This window comes from Chiloscyllium punctatum, chromosome 38, assembly GCF_047496795.1.
Source record: "Chiloscyllium punctatum isolate Juve2018m chromosome 38, sChiPun1.3, whole genome shotgun sequence".
Classification (NCBI taxonomy): domain Eukaryota; kingdom Metazoa; phylum Chordata; class Chondrichthyes; order Orectolobiformes; family Hemiscylliidae; genus Chiloscyllium; species Chiloscyllium punctatum.
Window position 1 is genome coordinate 50,676,439 of NC_092776.1, and position 24,875 is coordinate 50,701,313.

At 39.3% G+C, this 24,875-nt stretch overlaps 1 protein-coding gene across 1 annotated transcript in view; it reads right to left on the reverse strand.

Moving 5' to 3' along the window:
• Positions 1-24,875, reverse strand: part of pcdh15b (protocadherin-related 15b) — a 1,519,471-nt gene that overhangs the window by 122,807 nt on the left and 1,371,789 nt on the right. Inside the window, exons 31-32 of the mRNA XM_072557866.1 lie at positions 10,343-10,452; positions 5,174-5,314 (exon numbers count right to left, since the gene is read on the reverse strand). Coding sequence (XP_072413967.1) covers positions 5,174-5,314; positions 10,343-10,452 — 251 coding nt within the window. The remainder of the gene's footprint in view (positions 1-5,173; positions 5,315-10,342; positions 10,453-24,875) is intronic.

A 24,875-nucleotide genomic window follows, 5' to 3' on the forward strand; every position in this document is an offset into this window, starting at 1 on the left:
CAAGCACACTTTGTACTAATTTCTCTTTTGTGAACCAGGGAGGGCTGGAGTTGACTTATCTTTTCCATTTGAGGTAATATACCTCTATTCTATTTTATCATTGATCTTTAATCACAGTCAGTCTCTAACATTTCCATTACCTTTCCTTTGTTCCACCTAGCCCTCCACCTTGTTACAACTGCGTACAGCCCAACACGTTCCACCTGTCCTCAGTTTTAAAGAATGCAAAGATTAGATCCAACATGACAACTCTATTTCCTCCTCCACAGATGCTGCCAGACCTGCTGAGTTTCTCCAGCATTTTCTGCTTTCACTGCAACAATGCATGGAATGGTACAGCTGTCTAAATCTTTGAAAGGTTGAAGAAACTAAATTTTTTTAAATCTTCTGAATGTAGGAGTAAAGCAGCAATAATGGATCCAATCAGTTAAACATTAAATTTGTTTTTGCCAAAAATAGCATCAGTGGTATGTGCAAACTTGGTGCAAATTGCAAGCTGTATTGTATGATACTGTTTTCCCTTAGCTGTGCATTCCTCATAATTAAAATCTTGCTACTTAAATCAGCATGTGGCATTTAGTGTGCTGGCTCAGCTGGTGCTTTATATACAATGTCTGGGAGCAATGGCAGCAGGGAGCAATAAAGAAGACAAGTTACTGTTCTCCTGATTACCGTTTGGAGATTTATTTTTCTTCCTACTTGAAACATTACTTTTTTTAGTCACTAAGTTTCTGTTCTGATGAAATTAGAAGAGTGAAGCAGTTTTCACAATATATCTTTGCCTTTCGTATTGTCTTGAAAAAAAAATGGAGAATAAATTCAAAACAAAGGTTTGGTTGATTACAGTGAAAACATCTTAGATGGTTAACATTTGGACCTTTCTTTATCCTATGTCATATTTGGAAAATTAATTGAAGAGTTTTCTTTGTACAATTATTTAAGTAAAAGAAATATAAATCAGTTGCTGATTCTTAAACTTTATGTCAACAAGGTGAAGAGTCCAGGTCCAAACTACTGGAGCCAATCAGGTTTGAAGGGTAGAAGGGTAGGCAAATCTGATTGATAGTAGTGAGTGTGCATCAATACATGAACAGAGTAAAAGCCATTCAAAGGTTTGGCCCTCAAGTTAACATGGAATGGGAGGGGGCAACTGTAATAACTCGGGAAGCTTGAGTGGAAGGAAACACCATTTATTATTGAACTCAAAAACAGAGTCACTACTTGTGGTAATCACAGCTTGTCCCAGCATGGAACAGACAGTTACACAGACCTTTCTTTATATATATATATATATATATATATTCTAATTAACTTTTTCAGAGAGATGTTATGCCATACCTCTGGAAACTTGGGTCTTGAACCCCAGGTCTCTTTGCTTAGATGTAGGGACACTACCACTACCTCTTCCACAACAGCACTTCCTGGGTCTACTTTATCTTTTTCTCTTTATTGCTATCACATTCAACTGAATGACTTTTCCACCACCAAAATCACCGCAACTTTTACTTTTGCTTTCTTTCCATTTAACAACCACTAGTAATCACTTTGTGCAGCCAATTCAATATTTACGTGCAACATTTGTTAAGGGCAAACTATCCGAAGTAGGGAGGGAGGGAAGGGACTAAATCAAAATGGAGCTGGAGGGGGAAATAAAGCATGGTAAACACCGTGGTGCCCACACTCTCTAAAGGCATCAACAGCATCAATTGACACTGCGTGCTCCCTCTCCAAAGACACCTGGGCACAAATGTAACCACAGAAGAAGGGCAGGCAGTCAGGACATATGACTCCCTCCACTACTGGGTTTGCTTTCTAAAAAAAAATTACCCTTTTTTTTTCTAATCAACTTGCTTCAAGATACTATTGCCCACCTCTGGAATGGGTGGGACTTGAATCTACGACTCTAGATCCAGAGCTTGGGGGGGACACTGTATCTGCTTTATAAATGGCTCGGGTTATGACTCCAACTGAGCAAGCCATTACCTGTTGCCAAAGAACTCATACGTAGTGAGCTCCACAGGGAGATTAATTAGTGTTTCCCTATGAACCTTGTAGCTGTTATCATGGAAACAAAAGATGATGGACTGTGGATCAAAACTTAGTGCACTTGTTTAACAGGTTTTTGTTACTTATCTCAGTGAATTCATTAAAACAGAATCAGAATTGTTATAGTACAAAAGAAGGACATTCCGCCCAATCATGTCTCCAACTGCACAAACTAGTTTTAAAAAAACGTAAGGCTTTGTGTTCCACAATCTCATCGTAATAATCTTATTATAATTAGTTAACAGTTTTTTTTAAACTGTGTACAAAGGAATGTCTACTAGCTACATAACATGAAGAGTTGTTCAATAGATGTCATTTTATAAACTATGGCTCATTTTGCATGTATTTGCTTCATCAGAATAGTGCCCTGTTCAATACTAAAAATCACACGAAACCGAGTGATAGTGGAGCTGATGAAGGAGCGATGCTCCGAAAGCTAGTGTGCTTCCAATTAAACCTGTTGGACTATAACCTGGTGTTGTGTGATTTTTAACTTTGTACACCCCAGTCCAACACCGGCATCTCCAAATCATGACTGTTCAATATTGACTTTTATGTGCAGACAAATGAAAGATCCAAACCAGTAGCAACATTCTGAAAGAGTTTATGCTAGTTAGCTATGTTGAGAGATACATGGTAAGGACTAACAAATGGATCCTTGTTTTCAGTGAAAAAACTTTCACAGAAGTCAATGAAAAGAGAATCTGTCAGAGAAGGCCAATCCTGGGGTCGTAATTTGAGGTGAGTGTCCGTCACAATCTTACCACTGCCCAATCGCCGTGTTGATTTTTCTGGTCCTCTTTGGAAATGACAATGTGGATTTCTCAACCAGCTCTCCAGCCATTTGACAGGACCCTCACCTCCTTGATAGATTACATCCAACATATTGGGTTGATGAGCTCAGCAATCTCAACCATCAACTCTCTCTCCCCAGATGCTAACAGACCTGCTTAGTATTTTCAGCATTTTCTGTGTTTATTTTGGTTTTTCAACATCTGCTGTATTTTAGTTTTGTAATTTGGAGCTGTACTCCCATGTGTCAGGGTTAAAATTACACCAAGAACATTTCCTTAGCTTACCAATCCTAGCAATAAATGATACCCTCCAGAGGTTAGGGTTGAAGGAGCAGTGGAGTAGGGTCTTTGGGGATGCTTGACAATAAAGACATTAGTGTTTTTTTTTATCTTGAGATGATCCAGTAAAGAATCTTAACACAGAAAAATGTGGTCCAAAGCACTTGATGTATTCCAGCCTGCTTTTGAGTGACTAAATTGACTTCAGTAAGAGGGAAGAGGGTTTTCCTTGGCACAAGTATATCAAAAGTTGAACATTAGGCATTGGAACTTGATAGCAGATAATCAATTATGATAAATGGAGATTCAAAGACCAGGCATCTGGGATTTAAAAATTCCCGTGGTATATCCCCAAATGAAGGATATCTAGGTGAGAAACTTGGAGTAGGGTTTTGCAGGGCTGTAGTGGGTTATGTAGAAATGCAGAAGTACGCAACAAAAGAGGTGAGAAATGCAGTGAAGTGCATAAAAGGGGCAGGTAACACCAAATGCCAATTTTGTGATATGGGTCACAATGCAATGTTGATAGCCTGCTTTAGTCAGGACAGTTGGTATAAGGTAGAAGGAGCCTTTAAAAAGGGAAAAAGGTATCACCAGCTGCATACCAGATCTCAGGTAAAAAGCCGTGGTGTTTATAAAACCATCCACAATAAGATTATGGAAGGTAGTAAATGCAAACTCTGGAGGGAAATGCCAAGTGTTGTGATAACTGTCAGGATTCAAGGCAGGAGTGGGATGTGTTGAGAGTAAGAGTAGAATTTCAATGATTAGCCACGAACAAAAAAATTAATGACAAAGAAAGACAGAGTAGATGTTCATAAAGAGGCAGCAAATAGTGCCTTGAAGGGACCTTCTGAGATTGTGAAGAAATTCCATCTTATAAATGACATCTTTTTTTCTGTTTTTTATATTCACAAACTCTGAGCTGTGATAAATCAGTATTCAATTTAATTCATACATTATACGTTCAGTTGAAAAACTGTTCAATTTCACACCATATCCTAATCCATCTACCTAGATCAATGTGATCACAAATTTTTTACTTGCACCTACCTTAAGAGCACAGATATATACTTGGAGAAAGCTTTCCTGCTAGCACTCACTGTGTGACTAACATATTAACCTGTACTCAAAAAAAAATTCTCACAAAAATCAGAAAAAACTGAAGCTATTAAATTTACTAACAGTTGCTTTGGAAACATAAAAGCTAAACATGCAAAACAAATAGCATTGCAAAACTCTGATCATGTCACAAAGATTTCTACACTTGTTTTAAAACTTAACCAAACGTGTTTCTCGTATCAAATTCAATCGTCAACATGACAACACCTTTCTCACTTGAAGTTGTAGTCATATTAATATTCCATGGACTGTTTACCATTTGCATATTTTCATCCTTGGAGGGCTAAAATTTTCAAATCTTTTGAATAAGGTGGAAGACTTTAAAATGCAGTAGAGAATTGCACTTCTGTAGCTACTTGTTAAGATGACATTTCACTTGTTCCAGTGTTTAGCCCTTAGCAATATGCAAGATCAAATCATGCAACATGTTTTTTCCCTCTGCAGAACTACTACTGACTTACTAAAATGAGGGCAAACAACTGCATATGCTAGAAATCGGAAATAAGAACAGTGAGCTAGAAATATCCGGGAAGTCTGACAGAATCTGCAAAAGGAGTGTTAATGTTTCATGTCAAATTTGACTTTTTCTGCTTTATTGATGCTAGCCAATGGCTTAATTCTTTTTCAGATGATTCTCTCAAATGAATACACATATTGACCAAGCAGCCCCAGATCCCTTCATGTTCTGGTCATCTCTGTGTGCACAATAGTGTCTCTGCTTAGCCTCTAATGGTGGCTGGTGTCACTGTAGCACGAGGGAAGGATGAAAATTTTGTGGCTCACTTGTCAAGCAGTAAAAGTTACCTGATCTTTTTAAGTAAATATTTTGAATGTTATCAGCCATACTACATTACTACTGACATTGCAATCCAGTGACCAGTCCATAACAATTTAAGTTGGAAACAATAATAAATGTAATCATCTAGACTTACTTCTTGAAGGAACCCTCAGGTTTGATCTGAAGAACAACAATGAATCTGCCTGGATCCTAATTTCATAATCTTTTACAGATTCATAATCCAAAGTTTTATTTGTTGTGATGACTCCTGTCCGATTGTTGATCCTAAATACACCTGAAATGGGAGATAGCCAAATGTTATTTACACAGGAAAACAACAATTTGGATTACTTCTGATTTGTTTAAAGATGCAGAAGGGTAGAAATTCAAAATGGGGTGCTTTCCAAATCTCAAACTTATCCTTTAGTCATCAAACACTCTTAACATCAATAAACCAGCATCTTAGATGCACAGTACGAGAATAGAGTCGGGAAATCCCATTGCGAATGAAGAAATGGGGAGACAGCAGAAGACGAATGTCAATGTAATTGACCATTCTCAGGGGGTGGGGGTGGGGCACACAGTCTGTCGTGAACTTGTTTGTCATCGAAGTAGTCTTCGCAGTGACTCTTTTACCTAACCACTTCCATATTTCTTGAATTGACATTGAGTGCAAAGGTGATGATAGCTTGCATCTATCAAAGGACAGACTTCTGGTTAAAAGGACAGAAGCCAGAGTGGCAATTGTGCAAAGCTTTCCATGCCGACAGCATCTAGAGGAATGGAAAGGAGGCTTGAGAAGGCCATGCCATGGTTTCAAATTCTTTCCTGGAGATTCCACTGTCTGATCTGAGGAATTACAGAGAAGTATCATTTTCCCCTAATGACAAGAAGATTCCAGCCTGTCAAATCAGGAAGGCATGGAAAGAAATGGCTGAGGAAGAGAGTAGCCAGCAGTGTTTAGATTAGATTACTTACAGTGTGGAAACAGGCCCTTCGGCCCAACAAGTCCACACCGCCCCGCCGAAGCACAACCCACCCATACCCCTACATCTAACCCTTACCTAACACTATGGGCAATTTAGCATGGCCAATTCACCTGATCTGCACATCTTTTGGACTGTGGGAGGAAACCGGAGCACCCGGAAGAAACCCACGCAGACACGGGGAGAATGTGCAAACTCCACAGTCAGTCGCCTCAGGCGGGAATTGAACCTGGGTCTCTGGCGCTGTGAGGCAGCAGTGCTAACCACTGTGCCACCGTGCCGCCCAGTGTTGTCCCTTGATCCTGCGTGCAGTGCCCAAGAGGTTTGTTGAATTCATCAGGATGGACAAAAACTGTCCAATCTCCACATTCTAACATCCCCAATGTTCTCTTGCAAAACACTCTTCAACCATTATACCTTACAGTTGCACTCCTTTTTCTCCCCCAGACACCTCACCAAATCCTCATTTGAATAGCCAACACTTGCACTCACTCTTCCCTTATTGGTATGCTTCTTGGTAAGTGAAAGATTGTTGTCATCTTTCTCTCTGCATAGTCCATTTCTCATGGTTATGATTCTCTGTTTTCTTCTCTCTGTTGGAGATAGTGCACAACTCTAGGGAGAAGTAGCGAACGGATGATGATCCTTCACTAATAGCCACCTTGACAGCCAATAGCACTGCATGCTCACCAGGACCACAGAGATGGCAGACATCAGCACAAACCTGCTGTGAGAACCTGAAACTCTTGAGGGACTGGTGCTTACATATATTCAGAAAGGTGATCTTCTATTTCTAAACCCTATGCTGTGGGTAATGCAGCCTTTGAACTAGATTTTCTGCACTAATCCCCTCTGACCCATGGAGAGAAACATGGTTGAGAAGAGGGTCCTGCTGCTGAAGCTTTTTTGATTCATGTCCAGGATGTGGGTATTGATGTCTGGGTCAACACTTATTGCCCAACTCTAGTTGAAAAGGTGGTGATGAGCTGTCTTCTTGAACCACGGCTGTCCATGAGATTAACAATGCTCTTTTGGGTAAAATTCCAGGGACATTGAGCCAGTGACACTGAAGGAATGGCAATATGCTTCCAAGTCAGGATGGTGAGTAGCTAGGAAGGGAACTTGCAGTTGGTGGTGTTCCCATGTACCTGCCACCCTGCAAAACCACAAAGTTGGTCATTGGTGGATGGCTTGCAGTGCCACACACCGCTGGATATTGGAAATGAAAGAATGAGCAGGTTAATAACTAAGACCATAAGGTATAGGGTCAGAATTAGGCCATTTAGCCTATTGAGTCTGTACCGCCATTCGATCACGGCTGATAAGTTTCTCAATCCTATTCTCCTGCCTTCTCCCCATAATCTCTGGTCCCCTTACCAATGAGAAACCTGTCCAGCTGTTTTAAAGACACACAATGACTTGGCCTCTATGGCCTTCTGTGCAATGAGTTCCACAGATGAGTTCCACCCTCTGGCTGAAGAAGTTCCTCTTCATCTCAGTTCTCATAGGGTTGCCCTTCACTCTTGAGACTGTATCTTCTGGTTCTAGTCATTCATGTTGGAGGAAATATCTCCATTATCGCTCTATTCAGGCCATTCAATATTCTTTAAGTTTTCAATCAGATCATCCTTCATTCTTCTAATCTTCATCGAGTACAGACCCAGACTCCTCAACTGCTTCTCATATGACAAGCCCTTCATCCCCAGGATCATCCTTATAAATGGATCCTCTCTAAGTCAGCATGTTCTTCCTTAGACACAGGGCCCAAAACCACTCATGATATTCCATATGCGGTCTCACAAGAGCCTTATATACCCTCAGCAGTACAAGATCCAATTTCCCACAGTCTTGCTTGTCATGTCTCCACTATTTATTGCTTACACAGTGAGCTCTTAGGAAAAAACAAAAACAGAAATTGCTGAAGAACAGGTCTGTGGAGAGAGGAACAGAGCTAATATTTTGAATCCAGTCATCCTTCTTCAGAAATGGATAAATGTGCACATTTGCAATAAATTCGGTTTAAGATTGCTTTCAATTCACACTTCTCTGTTGAATACAAATGCATTGTAGTTGTAGATAGATTAGGGTAGCAAGGTTTTCCTGTTCATGAAGTTGAGCCAGCAATGGTTATCAATGACCCGGAGAAGGGTGAGAATGAGCAAAAATTGAATTTGGTATTTCAGTTAAAGAAGATGCCACTTCCTTTGTCTTATTTTCCAACTTTGAAATTGACTTCTTCTGATTTGTCTGCGGAAAGGCAGGTCCAATTGACAGCATTATAGGTAGAGCAAGGAGACAGATCCCATTCCAGCTGGAAGTGAAAGCAAACCTCATCCATCCGATTCATATTAGCTGAAGTCACCTATCTGCTCCACATTAGCCAGCAAGCCAATTGGCACCCCAAGTTATCAGGCTGTTGTGGCAACATAGGCTTTTATATACATCTTATAGACTGGAGCTATGGATAGGGATAGTGGAGACCTCTATTTCTTTCTGTAACATGGTTGACAGGTAAACTCTCTCCTTCTTACTGCCTGCAATTAGAATGTGTAGGGATTTCTTACAAGTTCACACATTCTAAGGCATCTACAGTTATTGGTGGGAAAAAAAAATCACAGAAAAATATCAGCAGAACAACATTGTGATAGATGTCAATGTTCACCATCCAGTCTGATGCAAGGGGTAGTTTCATCCAAAATTCAGTGCTACTGACTCTCAGATCAGACTTATATAACCTATATATTATTAAAGACGTTGTGGTTAATTTGTTTCATGTGTCTTTGTGCAGCTGGATGGCACATTAATGTGATAATGAATAAAACATTGATGCATATATGTGACAGATAACTTTGAATTGGAAAAGTAGGGGCATTCATTGTCTATAATAGAAGTGATACAGCACAAAAGCAAATATAATACATTATTAATATGACTCCTTTAGAATCTGGGAGCAGACCGTGTAACATCATTAACTATGTATATATAACCACGTGAAGGCATGTTTACGATTTAGCATTTGAAATAAATTAAAATGAAAATTGGATCTTTAGGGCATTTCAGTGGCCTGCTTTTTTAGATGTTGCCTCTGATTTTTGTTCATTGCCTCTGAGTCAGAATCCATAGTTGTGAATAACCAAACTAAAGTGAATTTGTTATGAGACAGACCAGAGGCAATTCATATAACTGCATCTTCTGTTCTAGGGTGCTGGATTGAGATATTGGGGTGTACTGATTCTTAGAATTATGTTGTGAAGGAATGATCATCTCCAATAAGAATGAATCTAATGATTTTCCATTACATTCAATTGTACTGCCATCAATGAATCCCCTTCCAACAATAGTCTGGGATCACCAAACACCAGAGACTTTACGAGCCTAGCCACATAATTATTTTGACTACAACAGCAGTCAGATGTCAGGAATTCTACAGTATCTGTCATCCTGCAAACCAAGGCTTGTGCTCTATCCACAAAGTACAGGTCAGGACTGTGATGGAATATTCTTCAGTTGCTTGGAAGGTGCAACTCCAGCAACACTTGAGTAATTTAAATTGATCCAGGACAAAGCCGCCTGTTTGATTGACACACCATCAATCACTTTAAACAGTTACTCCCTCAACCAGCACAACACAGTGTATGCTATCTTTAAGATGCATTGTAACTATGCTCACCTTCCAAACCTTTGAACTCTACCTCCCAAAAGGTCAAGGGCAGCAGGTGCTTGGGAACATTACCAATTGCATGTTCCCCTTCAAGTTGTATATCATCCTGACCTGGAAATACATTTGTCACTGTTGCTGAGCACAAGTCTTGTGTAATTCCCTCCCTAAAAGCACTGTTGGTTGACCTGCACATTACATGGACTGAAATACTTCAATAAAGCAGCTTACCTTTTCAATGATAATTAATTATGGTTAATAAGGGGTAACATTGTGTTAATGCCCATACCTCATGAATGCATTAAAATAGAAGCAGCAGAAAGTGGAAGAAGCTTATTTATGGTCGCAATTATGCAGATGACATGTAAACTACTGGCATATACTAAAGCAGATTAGGCTGTACAATATATACCATGCAAACATCTATGGAAGCCATGTGCTTAAGAAATGATTAAAATAACCTGTGTTAATGTGATTTACTATCTTTCAACATGTTGCTTTTCAACTATATACAGAAAAATACATATGTATATAAAATATGTATATAAATGTGGGTTTATCAAGTTAACTATTACGTGGCTTGTCATGAAATGCAGTCTCACAAAGATGAGCGAGACTGACAAACTGATCTTTAAAATCACATGCTACATAAAATCATTCATCTCAAAAATGTTCTTACCAGCATCATTTCCTGCTATAATTGAATACACTATTGTTTGATTGATAGCAGCTGCAGTTACAGTGACAACTACAGTTCCTATTGGAGCACTTTCACTTACAGGTGGAGGCCTGAAAGACAAGAAAAATGTTCTAATTTGAGCAAAGTAGCACAAATCAATGAAAATCATACAAAGAAAATTATAACTAAAGTCTATAATTTATTATTAGATATTAGAAATGTGCAGCAATGTGCGAACTGAGTGCGCTCACTTTTGACTCAACTGGTTGATAGATTGCACACTTATTGATCTTAAATCAGTTTGAACTCTAAAAGGACAAATTCACATCAAAGTGGTTGATAAAGTGAAACCTTTCTCATCGGTACAGGCTGGTAGGTAGCTGGAGAAATAATGGAGAAACAATACATTAGACAAGTGGATTCTTTATACCTTTAAGTTAATAGGTTGTTTCCACTGTGGTGGAATAAGCTGGGGGAACGTTTAAAGGAACATGTGTCTGTAATAATTTATATCTGATTTTGAAAAATGGGGCTAGGTGTATAATGGAATCAGATTCACTGTTGCTGCTTTTCAACCACCAGCAAAAGTGGAAATCTACCCTATACCTTTTTCTCCAATCAGTTGCATTGTGAGTCAGAGATGACTGCTGCACAGAAATCAGAGAAATCAATTTTCACCTCGTGATACCTTACTCCTTGGAATTAAACCTGGACAATTGCATTAATAAGTATGTCTCCTAAATTTAATAAAAATTTTAATCTCAAAGAACTCACTGTCATGATAAAGTTGTCTCAAGTCATTACAACTAAGATCAGTGATGTTTGCAGATAATATCATTGAAGAATGTGTAAAGAATAATGACAACATTCATGTATACCTAGCGAACTAGAGGAAAGCTCTGGAACATATGAACATCAGTAGACCAAAGGCACAATTTACTGGACCAACACAAAGGTGGAGATGGGCAATCAACTAGGATTGTGGTGCACCCAAGTGAAATGATCGAAGAAAGAAGAAGCAATGAAGAAGAGAAAAGAGTAAAAGAAGATAGGAGAAGCAGGAGAAGAACTTTTACATTAGTGAAAGCATTGCAAAATCATGGAAGAGACGATTTGTTTCGGGTCTTACCAAGACTATTAGGACTCAAAGCAACATCAGGGAGTGAATGAAGCTGACACTAATTTGGTGCAGGAATTAGCAAATGTACAGTGAATATCCATTGACATATGCAATGCAGAAATATTATTCCATTTATCAGCATGCAACACTAATTGATACCAATTAAGAGTTCCGCACTCCAGACAAATCTCTGTTTTAACCTTACACTGGTGACATTATTGAGAGGGATGATCCCATTACTACAGGAGAGTTGCAGGTTGCTTTCTTTTAATTGTTGCTACAATTCTACTTATGGTTGGTGTTTCCTATAGTTGTTTCAACTTGCAGATGTCTACTGGGATTAGTGTGAAAGATACTGAAGTAATTTTGCTGACTACACAACCTCTGCACAAACTAATTGCTCTGAGATATGGGTCCAACAGTCGGCACTTGATTTGAATATGGCAAAAGTTGGATGTGAGGTGCAATATTTTAGTAATCTGCAATTAATAACCTCAGTAAAATCAAAGACCCAATGAAGCATTAACTGAAACTTCAGAACATCAAACATCTACATTTGCCAGTGGCTGTGAAGGAGACCATGGTAATGTTTTTTAAATTCACTCTTGGTATGTGGGTATCGCTGGCTAGTTAGCACTTATTGTCTGTCCCTAGTTGCCCTTTGAGAAGGTGATGGTGACCTGCCTTTTTCAACTGCTATAGTCCATGTGCTGTACGTTGACCCACAATGCCTTTAGGAAAGGAATTCCATGGTTTTGACTCAGCGCCAACGAAGGAACGGTGATATATTTACAAGTCAGGATGGTGCGAGGCTTGGATGGGAACTTGCCATATATCTGCTGTCCTTGTCCTCGATGGAAGTGATCATAGCTTTGAACGGTGTTGTCTGAGGAACTTTAGTGAATTTCTGCAATGCGTTTTCTATATAGTGCACACTGCGGCTACTGAGTGTCGGTTGGGGATGGAGTGAATGCTTGTGGATATGTTGCCAATCAAGTGGGCCGCTTTGTCCTGGATGATGTTAACCTTCTTGAGTGTTGTAGGGGCTGCACTCACCCAGGCAAGTGGTGAGCATTTCATCACACTCCTGACTTGTGCCTTGTAAATGGTGGACAGGATTTGGAGAGTCAGGAGGTGAGTTACTCAGCATATTATTCCAAGCTTCTGACCTGCTTTTGTAGCCACTGTGTTTATGTGGTGAGTCCAGTTGAGTTTCTGGTCAATGATAACCCCAAGGATGTTGACTGTGGGGGATTCAGAGTTGGTAATACAATTGAATGTCAAGGGGTGGTGGTTAGATTGTCTCTTATTGGAGATGATCACTGACTGGCATTTGTGTGGTGTGAATGGTGCTTGCCACTTGTCAGCTCAAGTCTGGAAATTGTCCAGGTATTGTTGCATTTGACATGGACTGCTTCAATACCTGAGGAGTTGCAAATGGTGTTGAATATTGTGCAATCATCGCCAACCATCCCTAGTTCTGACTTATGATAGAGGGACGGTCTGCATAACAGTTATGAGGAGCTTGAGATATTTGCAACATCTTTCAATTTGCTATTTACTGTTCCTTTGGGAGGTCACTGAGTCTCCACTTTCATTCTTTTCTCCCAGAGACAAATAGGTGGAACAAGGAAATGCCTTTGCTACAATTGCATGTTTCCTCAGGTCATAAAATGCTTTGATTGCACAATCATCATATTGCAAGTGTAATTTACCATCTTCTAGCTGGTGTGTGACCATAGGCAGTGAATTATACAAATAAAAATAATGAAATCTTGATTCTAAAATGTAGTCTCTCCCTTTAAAATCACTTACACCATTGTGGGGGAGAGAGTGGAGTACTGGTAATGTCACTGGACTAGTAATCCAGAAGCCTAGGCTATTCTTTGGGTATATGGGTTCCACTTACAGCAGGGTAGTCAGTGGAATTTAATTTCAATGGATAAAGTAGAGAATTGCCTTCAGTAATAGTAAGTATGAGTGGAATCTTATGGGAGCAGTCTGAGCTCTGGCAAGATGCGTGACAGGATCGTTTGAGAATTCCAACACTGGGAGATCTAGTGCCATCTTTTATGCTTCTGCTAGGTGGTGTGGTGAGATTCTTGTGAAGAAGTGATGAATTGCCAATGATGGGGGATTATTCCTTGTTAAACCCTTGTCGCCTTACTAATATTCAGCTTTCAATCTTACCAAACTCACTGAACATGCTAGACATCAAAAAAGTTAGACATAGAAACCAGAGTGAGTGCCTGGTGAATTCAATATCCACTTACTCCAAATTATCTCCTCATTGGACATTAGATACCAACATTTTAGATCATGTTCCATAGGCACTTTCTACATGCTCCCACATTCACAAACATTGACATCCAAAATATATGCCAGCCCCTAACAAACCTCACAGCACATCCCTGATCCACATGCAGGACATTTCAAGATAAGAACTGGTCACGTTTAACTATCATTGGTTAAGTTGGGTCATGACCCATCTGGTTCACTGTATGTTTAGAATATATGACTATCTCGATCTACAGTAATGTGATTGACTATTTATTTTTGACTGACAGGGAAGTCAAAAGATATTGGAGTGAAGCAGGAACGTGCAATTGAGGTGACAATCAGATCAGCCATGATCTTGTCAAGTGGTGACCGGATGCAAGAGACCAAATAATGGGAAAATACCACATTTTACCGATGCCCACTGCTGGAACCTTGTGGTATTTGTCATTTCTACTACTAGTATCTAATTCTGTTAATAGGATGCTAAATACCAATAACTTAAAGAAAAAAAGGCAATCAATTGCTGTGAACTAATTAGTTAATTGCATTCAATAGTATAGTTTTTCATAAAAGATAGACACCACTGGGGGTATTATAAGCTTCATGAACAATATTTTGATTTGATCCCTTAGTTTCTGTTTAGCTACTGTGCGTTAATGAGCTGATTTTTAAAAAAAATTGAATCAATTTCATTTTTGGATTTGCAAAATAATATTCAAAAGTACATAGGTGGAGTGTCAACAGGAGATAGTTTGGTTTTATGGTGTGTGATTGGTTGAAATAAAACTGCATAGAAAGTGCATGCCTGGGCCTTTTCTAAAAGTATTTAACCGCACATGAATAATACTACCAAGATATGATACTGGGTGGAGGTGATTTGAGCTAATTCACTGTCATCAATCCTCCTTTAACCTTGCTTTGTCATGGGTCTATCTAGTGATTCAAGAAACAGGATATACTACCGCGGAGTATCTGCTGAAGTAGTACCCTTTCTTAGGCAACAAGAAGGTTTATTGCATGATAGCAATAAACCCAACCACATTTTGTCAGGCATAGTTACAAGGACCTTAGGGATCTGGTTGGTACATCTGCTCCCTCTGAAAGCTAGAATCACAGCAGTATGACCTGCAGAAGGACCCCATTGACCCATCATGCCTATATCAGGTTATTATATGATCATCATTACCAAGTGACAATTTCCTGTTTTCTTTTACCATACCTTTGTATGTGCTTTTTATCCAAACAATTAACCAATGCTTTATTGAATTCCCTCTTTGCTCCATGTACAGGCAGTGTGTGACATTAGGAGAATGAGTGGAGCCAATGTAGTATGAACATTTACCTTTTTCCGAACCATTACCTTTTCCAACAGCCATCTCCAGCTGCTAATGTGTATGCTCAAATACTTTAACACTTGTTGGACTGCATGTACACATGAAAATAAAAGGTGTTCAGTTAGCTGTGTTTAGGCCATCCAATTTCTACAAACAGTTTGGACCAAGTACTTGGCAAAGTATTTGTATACACCTGTTTCACATGTGGCCCTGAACAGCAGTATTGAAGTCTTTGCTCATCAGCTGTTTCAGTTCACTTGTAGCACATGTGCCATTCACTATAATAGACTATTTAAGGTCAATTTTATGCCTTTAAAAAGGTGCAGCTTCAGCAGATTTCTAGGCCTGCGTGTTCTAAGCATTCTTTCATGCAGTACAGTATTACCATATTCCCATTTTATGCAAGCGATGCCATTTAACACTTTGATAATGGGCGGAGTAAACCTTTCACTACATTATCTTTTTAGCACATTTCATCATTCAGAAGTTCTCAACAATCTCTGCTTCATTGAAAGTATGCAATTTTTCAATATTTCCTTATTCACTACACTACCTACTTCCAGGTATGATCCATTCTGTGGTTTAGATGTCCTATCTTTGAAAGGATTCTCAGAACTCCATACTATATTGTACTTCTGTCTAACCAAGCTCATCAAGACTTTTGTGATTCAATGCATAAAGCACAGAAAAATGTTACTCTCATTTGCCATCTTCTAAGAAAAGCAATTTCTTTAGCTGATAAATCCTGTTGGAAGGAGATTGCTTCCTTCTGCATCCTTGTTGTATTCCGATGTTATAGGCTATCAGATCAATAGGACATATGTTACTGGTAGGGACATTTCATTTCAAGCAGGGTAAATACTGAGAATCTGTGAATTGTTTTGTGCCATTCATTCAGTGCAATGTAGAGTTTCAACTCAGCTTATGTATGCATGCATTTGAGTGGCTCGATCTCCTAAATATTGGAGGGTGGATCTTCATCGTGCCTGCAGTGCTCAACTTCCTTCACATGAACAAAGCAATTGGTGCACAAAATCATTGCAATAGGTCTCTGCTCCCAGAGACCTGCCTTGTTGGTAAACAGTGACATACTGGTAATGTCACTGGAATGACAATTCAAAATCTGTAGGGATCTGGGTTGAAATTCCACCATAACAGCTAGTAGGATTTCATATCTATGATGGATTATTCCCAGACACTTGCCTATTAATATCCTTGAGCAGGAGCATGTCAGGGTAAAGTTTACACTGGAATGTCCGAAGGACTGTAAGACCCATGAATTTCATGCAGTACGGCTTGAAGAAGAAAAAAAGTCAAAAAATGGCCTATGATTTGACCCTAATTTTTCTACTTTCGCAAATTTCATCCCACCAGTCAAGTTGATTTCCTGGCCACCTCATCAAGCAGCCAGAATACCCCACTGCCAGAGCTGACATTCGAGGTTGTGAGTCTGTGGTTACACAGTTGATTCTGACAGGAATCTGCCTTCAGTAGGATACTTTACCTGATGTGGCAATGCTTATGCTTTCTCATGTATCAAAAGATATTGATCTTGGGGGTTGTGTTGTTCAAGAATTCAACAGATGTTTTTACGACTAACTTTCGCACATAGACATTATACTCCCCAGAACATCTAAATGCCTGGGCTAACATTGTTACTCTATTAAAAAGAGCAGCAAGCTTTCAGTAGCTTGTCTTGCTTTAAATAATCCCAGTTAAGATGGTATATCAGACCTTTACACCCTCAGGTCACATACTATGATTCAGTGAAGTTATACATTTAAGTATACTCTTAAATGTATACTGATATACTAATCATAACATAACAGTTTCCATTCTAAACAGATTCCAAAGTTCACATCCCTGCTAGAGGCAGGAATATGTTGATATTTTGCTTGGGGAGTGCAAAGATGCTCAAACGAATGTTAAGATTTTGGCAGGAAGGACCTAATCAATCAGAAGCACAAAGTTGATCATTAAATATGTTATTTGATACTTCACCATCTGAAAAAAAACTGGTTGATTTAAATCTGCATAGTGACACTCCCCAATACTGTATCAATTTCTTAGTTCGGATTGTTTCTCCACTTGGATTGCAAGATACATTGAATGAAAAAAATTACGCTATTTATTATCATAAAACCAAGTCATGTCGGGTTAAACACACGTATATATAAATATTCAACCTCTCCCTCGTTCACATACATCTAATTCCCTTGTCCTCTCCTTTAGTTTCAAAATTACCAGCTATTATCTCCCCAGCAGCTGAAATTGTCTTTCTCATACTTACCTCAAAGACCTCCTCAAAATCCTGCTCTGCAATTTTGCTTTTGTCCTGCCTAATTCCTAACTCTTACTATGCTTCCTCTAACCATCTGAGATGTCTGTCAGTAAGCAGTTGACATTATCAACATTATAAGCTGTTCATGTGCACACACTTGAACAGGACTGTACATACATAAACGAGTTCTGCATGTTTCATAAATGTCCAGACGCACAACTGGAAAATCTCAAAAACACAAGGGCAAGTTAACATTCCATATTCACATTCAACTAAATATTGAATTTTGTATCAGAAACAACATGCATAATATAGCGTTTTAACATAGCAAAATATACCAAAACCTTTTAAATGTTATGAACTTGACTGTGTGGAGTTAAGAAACTGTGTCACAGAATGGTTACAGAACAGAAGGAGACCATTCAACCCATTGTGTCCTTTCTGGAACATCTATTCTTTTAAATTTAGAATCTGAGATAAAGATCTCTCAGCATTTTGCACCATTTAAAATTAAAGACCATAAAAAATAGGAGCAAGAGTAGGTCATTTGAGCCTGATTTGCCTTTCAAAAAGACTATGTCTGATCGTTTTGTGGAATCAGCTCCAATTACCCAGCTACTCATCATAATCCTTAAACTCTTTAATGTTCAAAAATGTATCTATCTATCTTCACCTGAAAAACATTAAATGAAGTAGCCTCAACTGCTTCACTCAGTAGGGAATTCCACAGATTCACAACCATTTGGGAGAAGAAATTCCTCCACAACTTAAGGGCAGCTTAACATTTCATATTGACATGCAGTTAAATATTGAATTCTATGTCAGAAGCAACAATTTGCACTAATATAGCTTCCCCTTATTTTGAGGCTATGTCCCGCAGTTCTGGTTTCACCCACCAATGGAAACAACCTCCCTGCTTCTGTCTTTTCTATTTTGTTCATAATTTGTTATGTTTCGATAAGATTTCCCTACATTCTTGTAAATTCCAATGAGTATAGTCCTGTCCACTCAATATCTCCTCTTAAGCCCACCCTCTCAACTCTGGAATCAATGTAATGAACATCCTTTGGATTCCCACCAATGTCAGTAGATTCTTTCTCAAGTAAGGAGACCAAAACTGTCCACAGTACTCCAGATGTAGCTTCACCAGTACACTATACACCTGCAACATAATCTCCCTGTTTTTAAACTCTATCTCCAGCAATGAAGGACAATGCAGTAATCCATTTGCCTTCTTAATTACCTTCTGCAACAATATTGGAAAGTCAAAAAGGTAAGGCAAATCAAGGAACAATGACTGGTGACATCAAACTTTCATCTTAATGCCTGTAAATTATAGGAGGAAGAAAATAAAATAGCAAACAGTAGCTCCACTGTTCAAAGGTCCTGGGAATGAACATGCTCAAGAAGGAGCTAAGATCAATCCTAATTTCAATGCAGTAGAAGGGCAGAAAGTTCAGAAGAGCACAGCCCTTAGGAATAAAAATACAGCAGGGAGATAAGAGAAAACTGTAATGGAGACAATGCAAGTGAAAGGTCGACAACATGAGATCAAAAGATTACCGAAGAGCTAATAAGCCTTTTCATGAACCCTTCCAAAGTAAGTGTGAGAAAGGTGCTTGAACAGCATTTTGAGATACAGGAGCAAGTCACACCTTGAAAATCTTTTAATTATCCTTTGGAAATAATTAGGAGTTGTGGATGAAAAATAAATGCTTGGCATGAAAAAAGTGCAATTTCCAGCAATGGAGAAGAAAGTTCCAATTGATATCCAAAAACATCATGAGACCATGAAAATTGCAAGAAGAGGAAAGAACAAGGACACAACATAGAGATAATTTGGCATGGAATTTCCTGGAATGGTTCAGCAGAAGATTGTCATTTTTATTCATAGGAAGATTGTAAATAATTGTTCCACTAGCATTATGCTTAAACATTATTACATCCAAATTTCCTCAATCCCCTGCATCAGTTTCAAGTTATTGTTAATGAAATCTCATTTTTCTGATTGAATTCTATGACTCTTCAGCTTTCCTCCTGTGAAAAATAAACTGAAGAATGCAGTTTCTTGTATGGATACAAGTTCACATGGGCTACAACTGAATGTTCGGCTGAAATGTTCGGTATAGTAGGATCCAAGTCACTTTTTGATGTTTTAGAGTGGTGCTTTACAGTAACATTTTTATTTCTAATCACTTAAAACTGAACTGTGCTTTCCATATCCATGTTTCTTTTTCGATTCTTTTGCAGTGGGATCTAGCATAATGAGGCATTTGACTTTGAAATAATTAAATGGACAAGATTTCCATTGTTTATCACTGATTGTGGACAAATGCAAGAGATACTGCACAGAGGGAGATTGAGATCAGAATGTCTCAGTTGAATGTGAAAGAAAATAATTTGCAAATGGCTTGTTAATATGTATAAATTTAATTCCGAGTTGCTGATGGGGGACGCAGAAAGATGTTGTCAATTGGCAACAGACTCCTCTTTGTGTCAGCAATTAATACCAGCTCAACAACCAATGGTAGTGGTATGTTTATTGTCACCTTTGGAGGATGACAGGAGGAGGATCACTGGCATGATTTGTGCAGAGGCTTTTTGCCTAAATTGTAACCGTGGCATATTTTGTATCCTTTAGTGAAAACACGCAGGGCTAGCCTTCAGCCTCAATATATATTATTGAATTCTTCAAGACAGATACAAGGCTAAAAGGTGATCTAATGCCGCTGTTAGATTTTTTTGTGCATACGTTGTAATAAGAAGATTTATTGTGTTTCTAATACAAGGAAGTTTGCAGATGACACCAAAATTGGAGGTGTCGTGGACAGCAAAGAAGGTTACCTCAGAGTGCAGGTTCATAGCTCCTTGAAAGCATAGTTGCAGGTAGGTAGGATAGTGAAGAAGGCATTAGGTATGCTTTCCTTTATTGGTCAGAGTATTTAGTACAGGAGTTGGGAGGTCATGTTATGGCTGTACAGGATGTTGGTGAGGCCACGTTTGGAATATTGCGTGCAATTCTGGTCTCCTTTCTATTGGAAGGATGTTGCGAAACCTGAGAGGGCTCAGAAAGGACTTACAAGCATATTGCCAGGGTAGGAGGATTTAAGCTGTAGGGAGAGGTTGAATAGGTTGGGGCTGTTTTCCCTGAAGCATCAGATGCTGAGGGTGACTTTATAGAGATTTATAAAATCATAAGGGACATGGACAGGATAAACAGACACGGTCTTTTCCCTGGGATGAGGGAGTCCAGAACTTAAGAGCATAGGTTTAGGGTGAGAGGGGAAAGATATAAAAGAGACCTAAAGAGCAACCTTTTCATGCAGCAGATGGTACGTTTATCGAATGAGCTGCCAGAGGAAGTGATGGAGACTCCTACAGTTGCAACATTTAAAAGGCATCTGGACGGGTATATGAATAGGAAGGGTTTGGAGGGATATGGGCCGGGTGCTGGCAGGAGGGACTAGATTGGGTTGGAATATTCGATATCCGCATGGACAAGTTGGACCAAAGGGTCTGTTTCCATGCTGCACATCTCTATGACTCTCTATAACTTTATAATACCTGTTGAATTCTGCAGGTATTTGCTGCAGGCTGCAAACTATGGTCAAAATATTCCAGTACTGGATTAACAAAAGGGAAAATTTTAATTTATCTAACCAACTGTTAGACCCAAACCAGGAAATAAGATCAGAGTTGTGTCCAAACCCATCTGTGTTCTGAATAAAAGGTAATTGGACTCAAAATATTAACTCCGCTTTCTCTCCACAGATGCTGCCACACTTGCTGAGTTGCTCAGGCAATTTCTGTTTTTGTTTCCCATTTGTTTTGGATGAGCATATCAGGTTAAAATTGATTTCTACATTAATCCAGTACTGGTCTATTTTACGGTCCAGTCAGATGGGGTAAAATTACTCCCCATTTTGTGAATTACACATTGGGCTAAAATATATCATTTCTCTACGGCGTGGTCTTGTGGGTCTAAGTCATCATCGGTCCAAAGAGTGCTATCTCATTATACAGAAGTGACAGGTGATGTGTTTAACCTGAGGACACCACACCTGAGATGACGTTGAGAAGTTGGTATGGGAATTCACTGTTGGTATAGGAATTGAACAGGCATCACTCTGCATCACAAACATTATTGAAGTTAACTGACCTCACCATTTCAGTATAATAAAGCTTGAATGCATCCCTATATGTTACCACATGTAACATGTAATACAATGACTGGTTTCTTATTGAAACAGATATCTTGATGTTTATTAGCAGTGCAAACTATTTACACAGTTACAATATCTAAAAGTTTATACATTGTCTGAGCTCAGTTTTTATACATTATTACTGTTACATTTCTTACGTGTTACTGGCTGACTTGAGCCCACTGTAATGTCTCCATTGATCTGAGTAGGGAATGACTGAATATTGGACTATTGCATATCATCCTGCTGTATTCCTGTATTAAATGTATACCCTTGTCAGCAGTAATACAATATTTCCCAAATGGAAATGGGCAAAAAGTACCCATGTTTCAGGATCATGTACTATGCTGATGAACTTCTGAAAATTGTTGGACAAAATATTGCATTGTCCAATTTTCCAGCATCTGAGTACTCACCTAAAACAAATACAAGACTTTTTGTCTGAAATAACAAGTGATCTAATAGCTGCTTTAAGATCCATCATGGAAATGAGACTAAACTGCAGAGTTGAACAGACATAAACGTTGCCTACCAAGCAATTGCAACCAATCTGGTAAAATAAACATTTTTCAGTATAACATGCAAAGACAATTGCTCCTTCAGCTCCCTTATTCCTGAATGTTTCAATTGGCCATGTCCCTCACTTCAGCCCTTCTATCAAATCAATTACTTTTGGTGAGCATTCTGATATAAATGAACAGTGTATGGAAAGAATTACATGTATCCAAGCTTTTTCAGATGTATTGAAACGAAACTCTTAGTCCACTTTCAGGTCAGTCTTGAACTTTTCTCTTTGGAGTAGAGCTGCCTGTAGATTCTGAGTGTGAAAACCAGCCCTAGAAAACCATCCCAATAATCAAAGATACTCTCACGTACGACAGGGCTTTCTGGAAAGGTCCAGTTTCTAATGGCTTTTACAGATCTAGATTTTATCTTCAAAGTGCGATCTATGATGGAGAGACTCTTTTAAGGTTGGGAAAGGTCAAGCTCATACAAAGGCTAAGGTACAATTCTCTTTTGCTTTCCTGTCTTTAATTGGGCTTTGTTGTATTGACAATATTTTGGCCAAATCTATAGTTTTTCAATTCCAGGACACAGTTATGCTTTTTTTTCTTCATACTTTCACAGCCAGCCAGATTGGTAGGGTGGAAACCTGTTAGTCTGGTATTCCTACAGCACGTGATTGCAACTGAGGTTGTCCACGGGCAGGTAGACCCCCTTGTGGAGGGGGTGCAAAGGCAGACCTAGCATATTGGGGCACTCATGCTGCTTGGAGGAATGATGATGACTGAAAGAAGATAGTGGAAGGAATAGTGGTCAGTATGCCCAAATATAATGGAGCAGAAGGCGGTAATTGTAAGGGAGGGTGATGATGATCAGAGGTCCAATGTTATTGGAATGAAGTGCAGAGTAGATTTATTAAAATGATAGGGTAGATATTCTACTGAATTCTGCATTATTCCAGCATAGACTGATTTCACATGATGAGTCTCTGTAGAATCATAGCACACTTCAAAGCAATTGTTCGGAAAGTTGAACTTTCTGCTGAGCTGTTTGTTTATGCCTGGAAGCTCATGAAAACCTCTTGTTAAACATTTGAGGTTTCACATGGCTCCAGCAAGAGTAAGTAAAATTGTTACTCAGGAAAATTTAGACAAACACAGAATCCCTACAGTGCAGATGGAGGCCATTCAGCCCATTGAGTCTACACTGACTCTCTGAAGAACATCCCACCCACACCCACTTCATTCCTGTAATTGCACATTTCCCATGGATATTCTACTTAGCCTGCACATCACTGGACACTATGGGGCAATTTAGCATGGCCTGTCGACCTAACCTGCACACCTTTAGATTATGGGAGCACATGGAGGAAGCCCACATAGATACAGAGAGAAGGAGCAAACTCCACACAGACAGTTGTCTGAGGGTGGAATAGTGCTGTGAGGTGGCAGTGCTAACCACTGAGCCACTGTGCTGCCTAAATACATAGTCTAACTCCTGAGAGCTATTAAACTGACCACGTACTTATCTCACTCAATTCCTAGATCCTTTATGCCCTGGACTCTAAGTTAACACACTTAACATGGGAGAAGGTGACGACTGCAGATGCTGGTCCTCACATTCCCACGGGACACAACATCCCCCACCCTGGGAACTGGCACCAACCAACTGGGACCTGATGCACTCCTACTCCCCCTACCCAACCCCCTCCACACCCCAATAGCTAACACTTCCCCATCCTGGGAATTGACACTTCCCTAGAACCAATACTACTGCCCCGACTCACACCCAGACTCCAATCCTCCACCAGAATGACCCCTGCTGGCCCTTACTCTCGAGCTTCCTGTCCCCTTCCCCCATCCCACCACCACCACCATCACAGGGTGGGCCTAACATGATCCCCGAAGTGCAATTCTCTTGTCACCACTGAATCCAACACTCACCACTACCCACATCACCATAACCCTGCCACCCCAAACATCTCTGGCAGTTCTGTACTACGATAAAACTGTTAGGATGAAATTATGCCCCCACATTTTGGAGGGAGCCCTGATTAGAGTTTCCTCTCAAAATCGTAGAGTTTCCTTCTTTCAGCAAAATATTCTACATGATGTTTCCACTCACTGGAAAATCTTGCCCGATATTTGAACTTCAAGGGTTAACCGATAGGAAAGATTTAACAAACTAGGACTGTATTCCCTTGAACTGTGATGGTTAAAGTATGTTAAGGAGAAAAGACAGACTATAGTTGGTAGGTGAGGGGACTCTATTTCTATTTATTTGAGAGTCTAGGACTTGGGTGAATAGTCCTTCAGGAGTTAAATTAAGAAGCATTTCTTCACAAATAGGATTGTATAAACTTGGAAGTCTTCAATAAGTGGCAATTAATGCTGGATCAATTGTCAGTATTAAAAGTGAGATTGATGGATCTTTGATTTCCATAGTATTAAAGGATATGGAACAAAGACAGCTATATGAAGTTATGAAACATCCATGATCTAATTGAATGACAAAAAAGGCTTAAGGAGCTAAATAATAATGATCATCAATATAATCTTCAACATATTCATCTCTTATCTTCTGTCCCTCGGGACGGAGGATGATGTTCTTTCAATGGGTTCTGAAAAAACTGATAAGTCTAATGCAAGATTTGCAGACTCCATCACATACAGGGCAGGTTTTGCTTGGAGGGTTGGGGAGACTAATTGCTTGTAGTTTCATGCAATAGAAGAACTTATCTAATAGATTCAGGACTCCTTCTCTCCATTCACCTGTTGGTTTCTATTAAGCCTCAGAAACTCAGTTGACACAT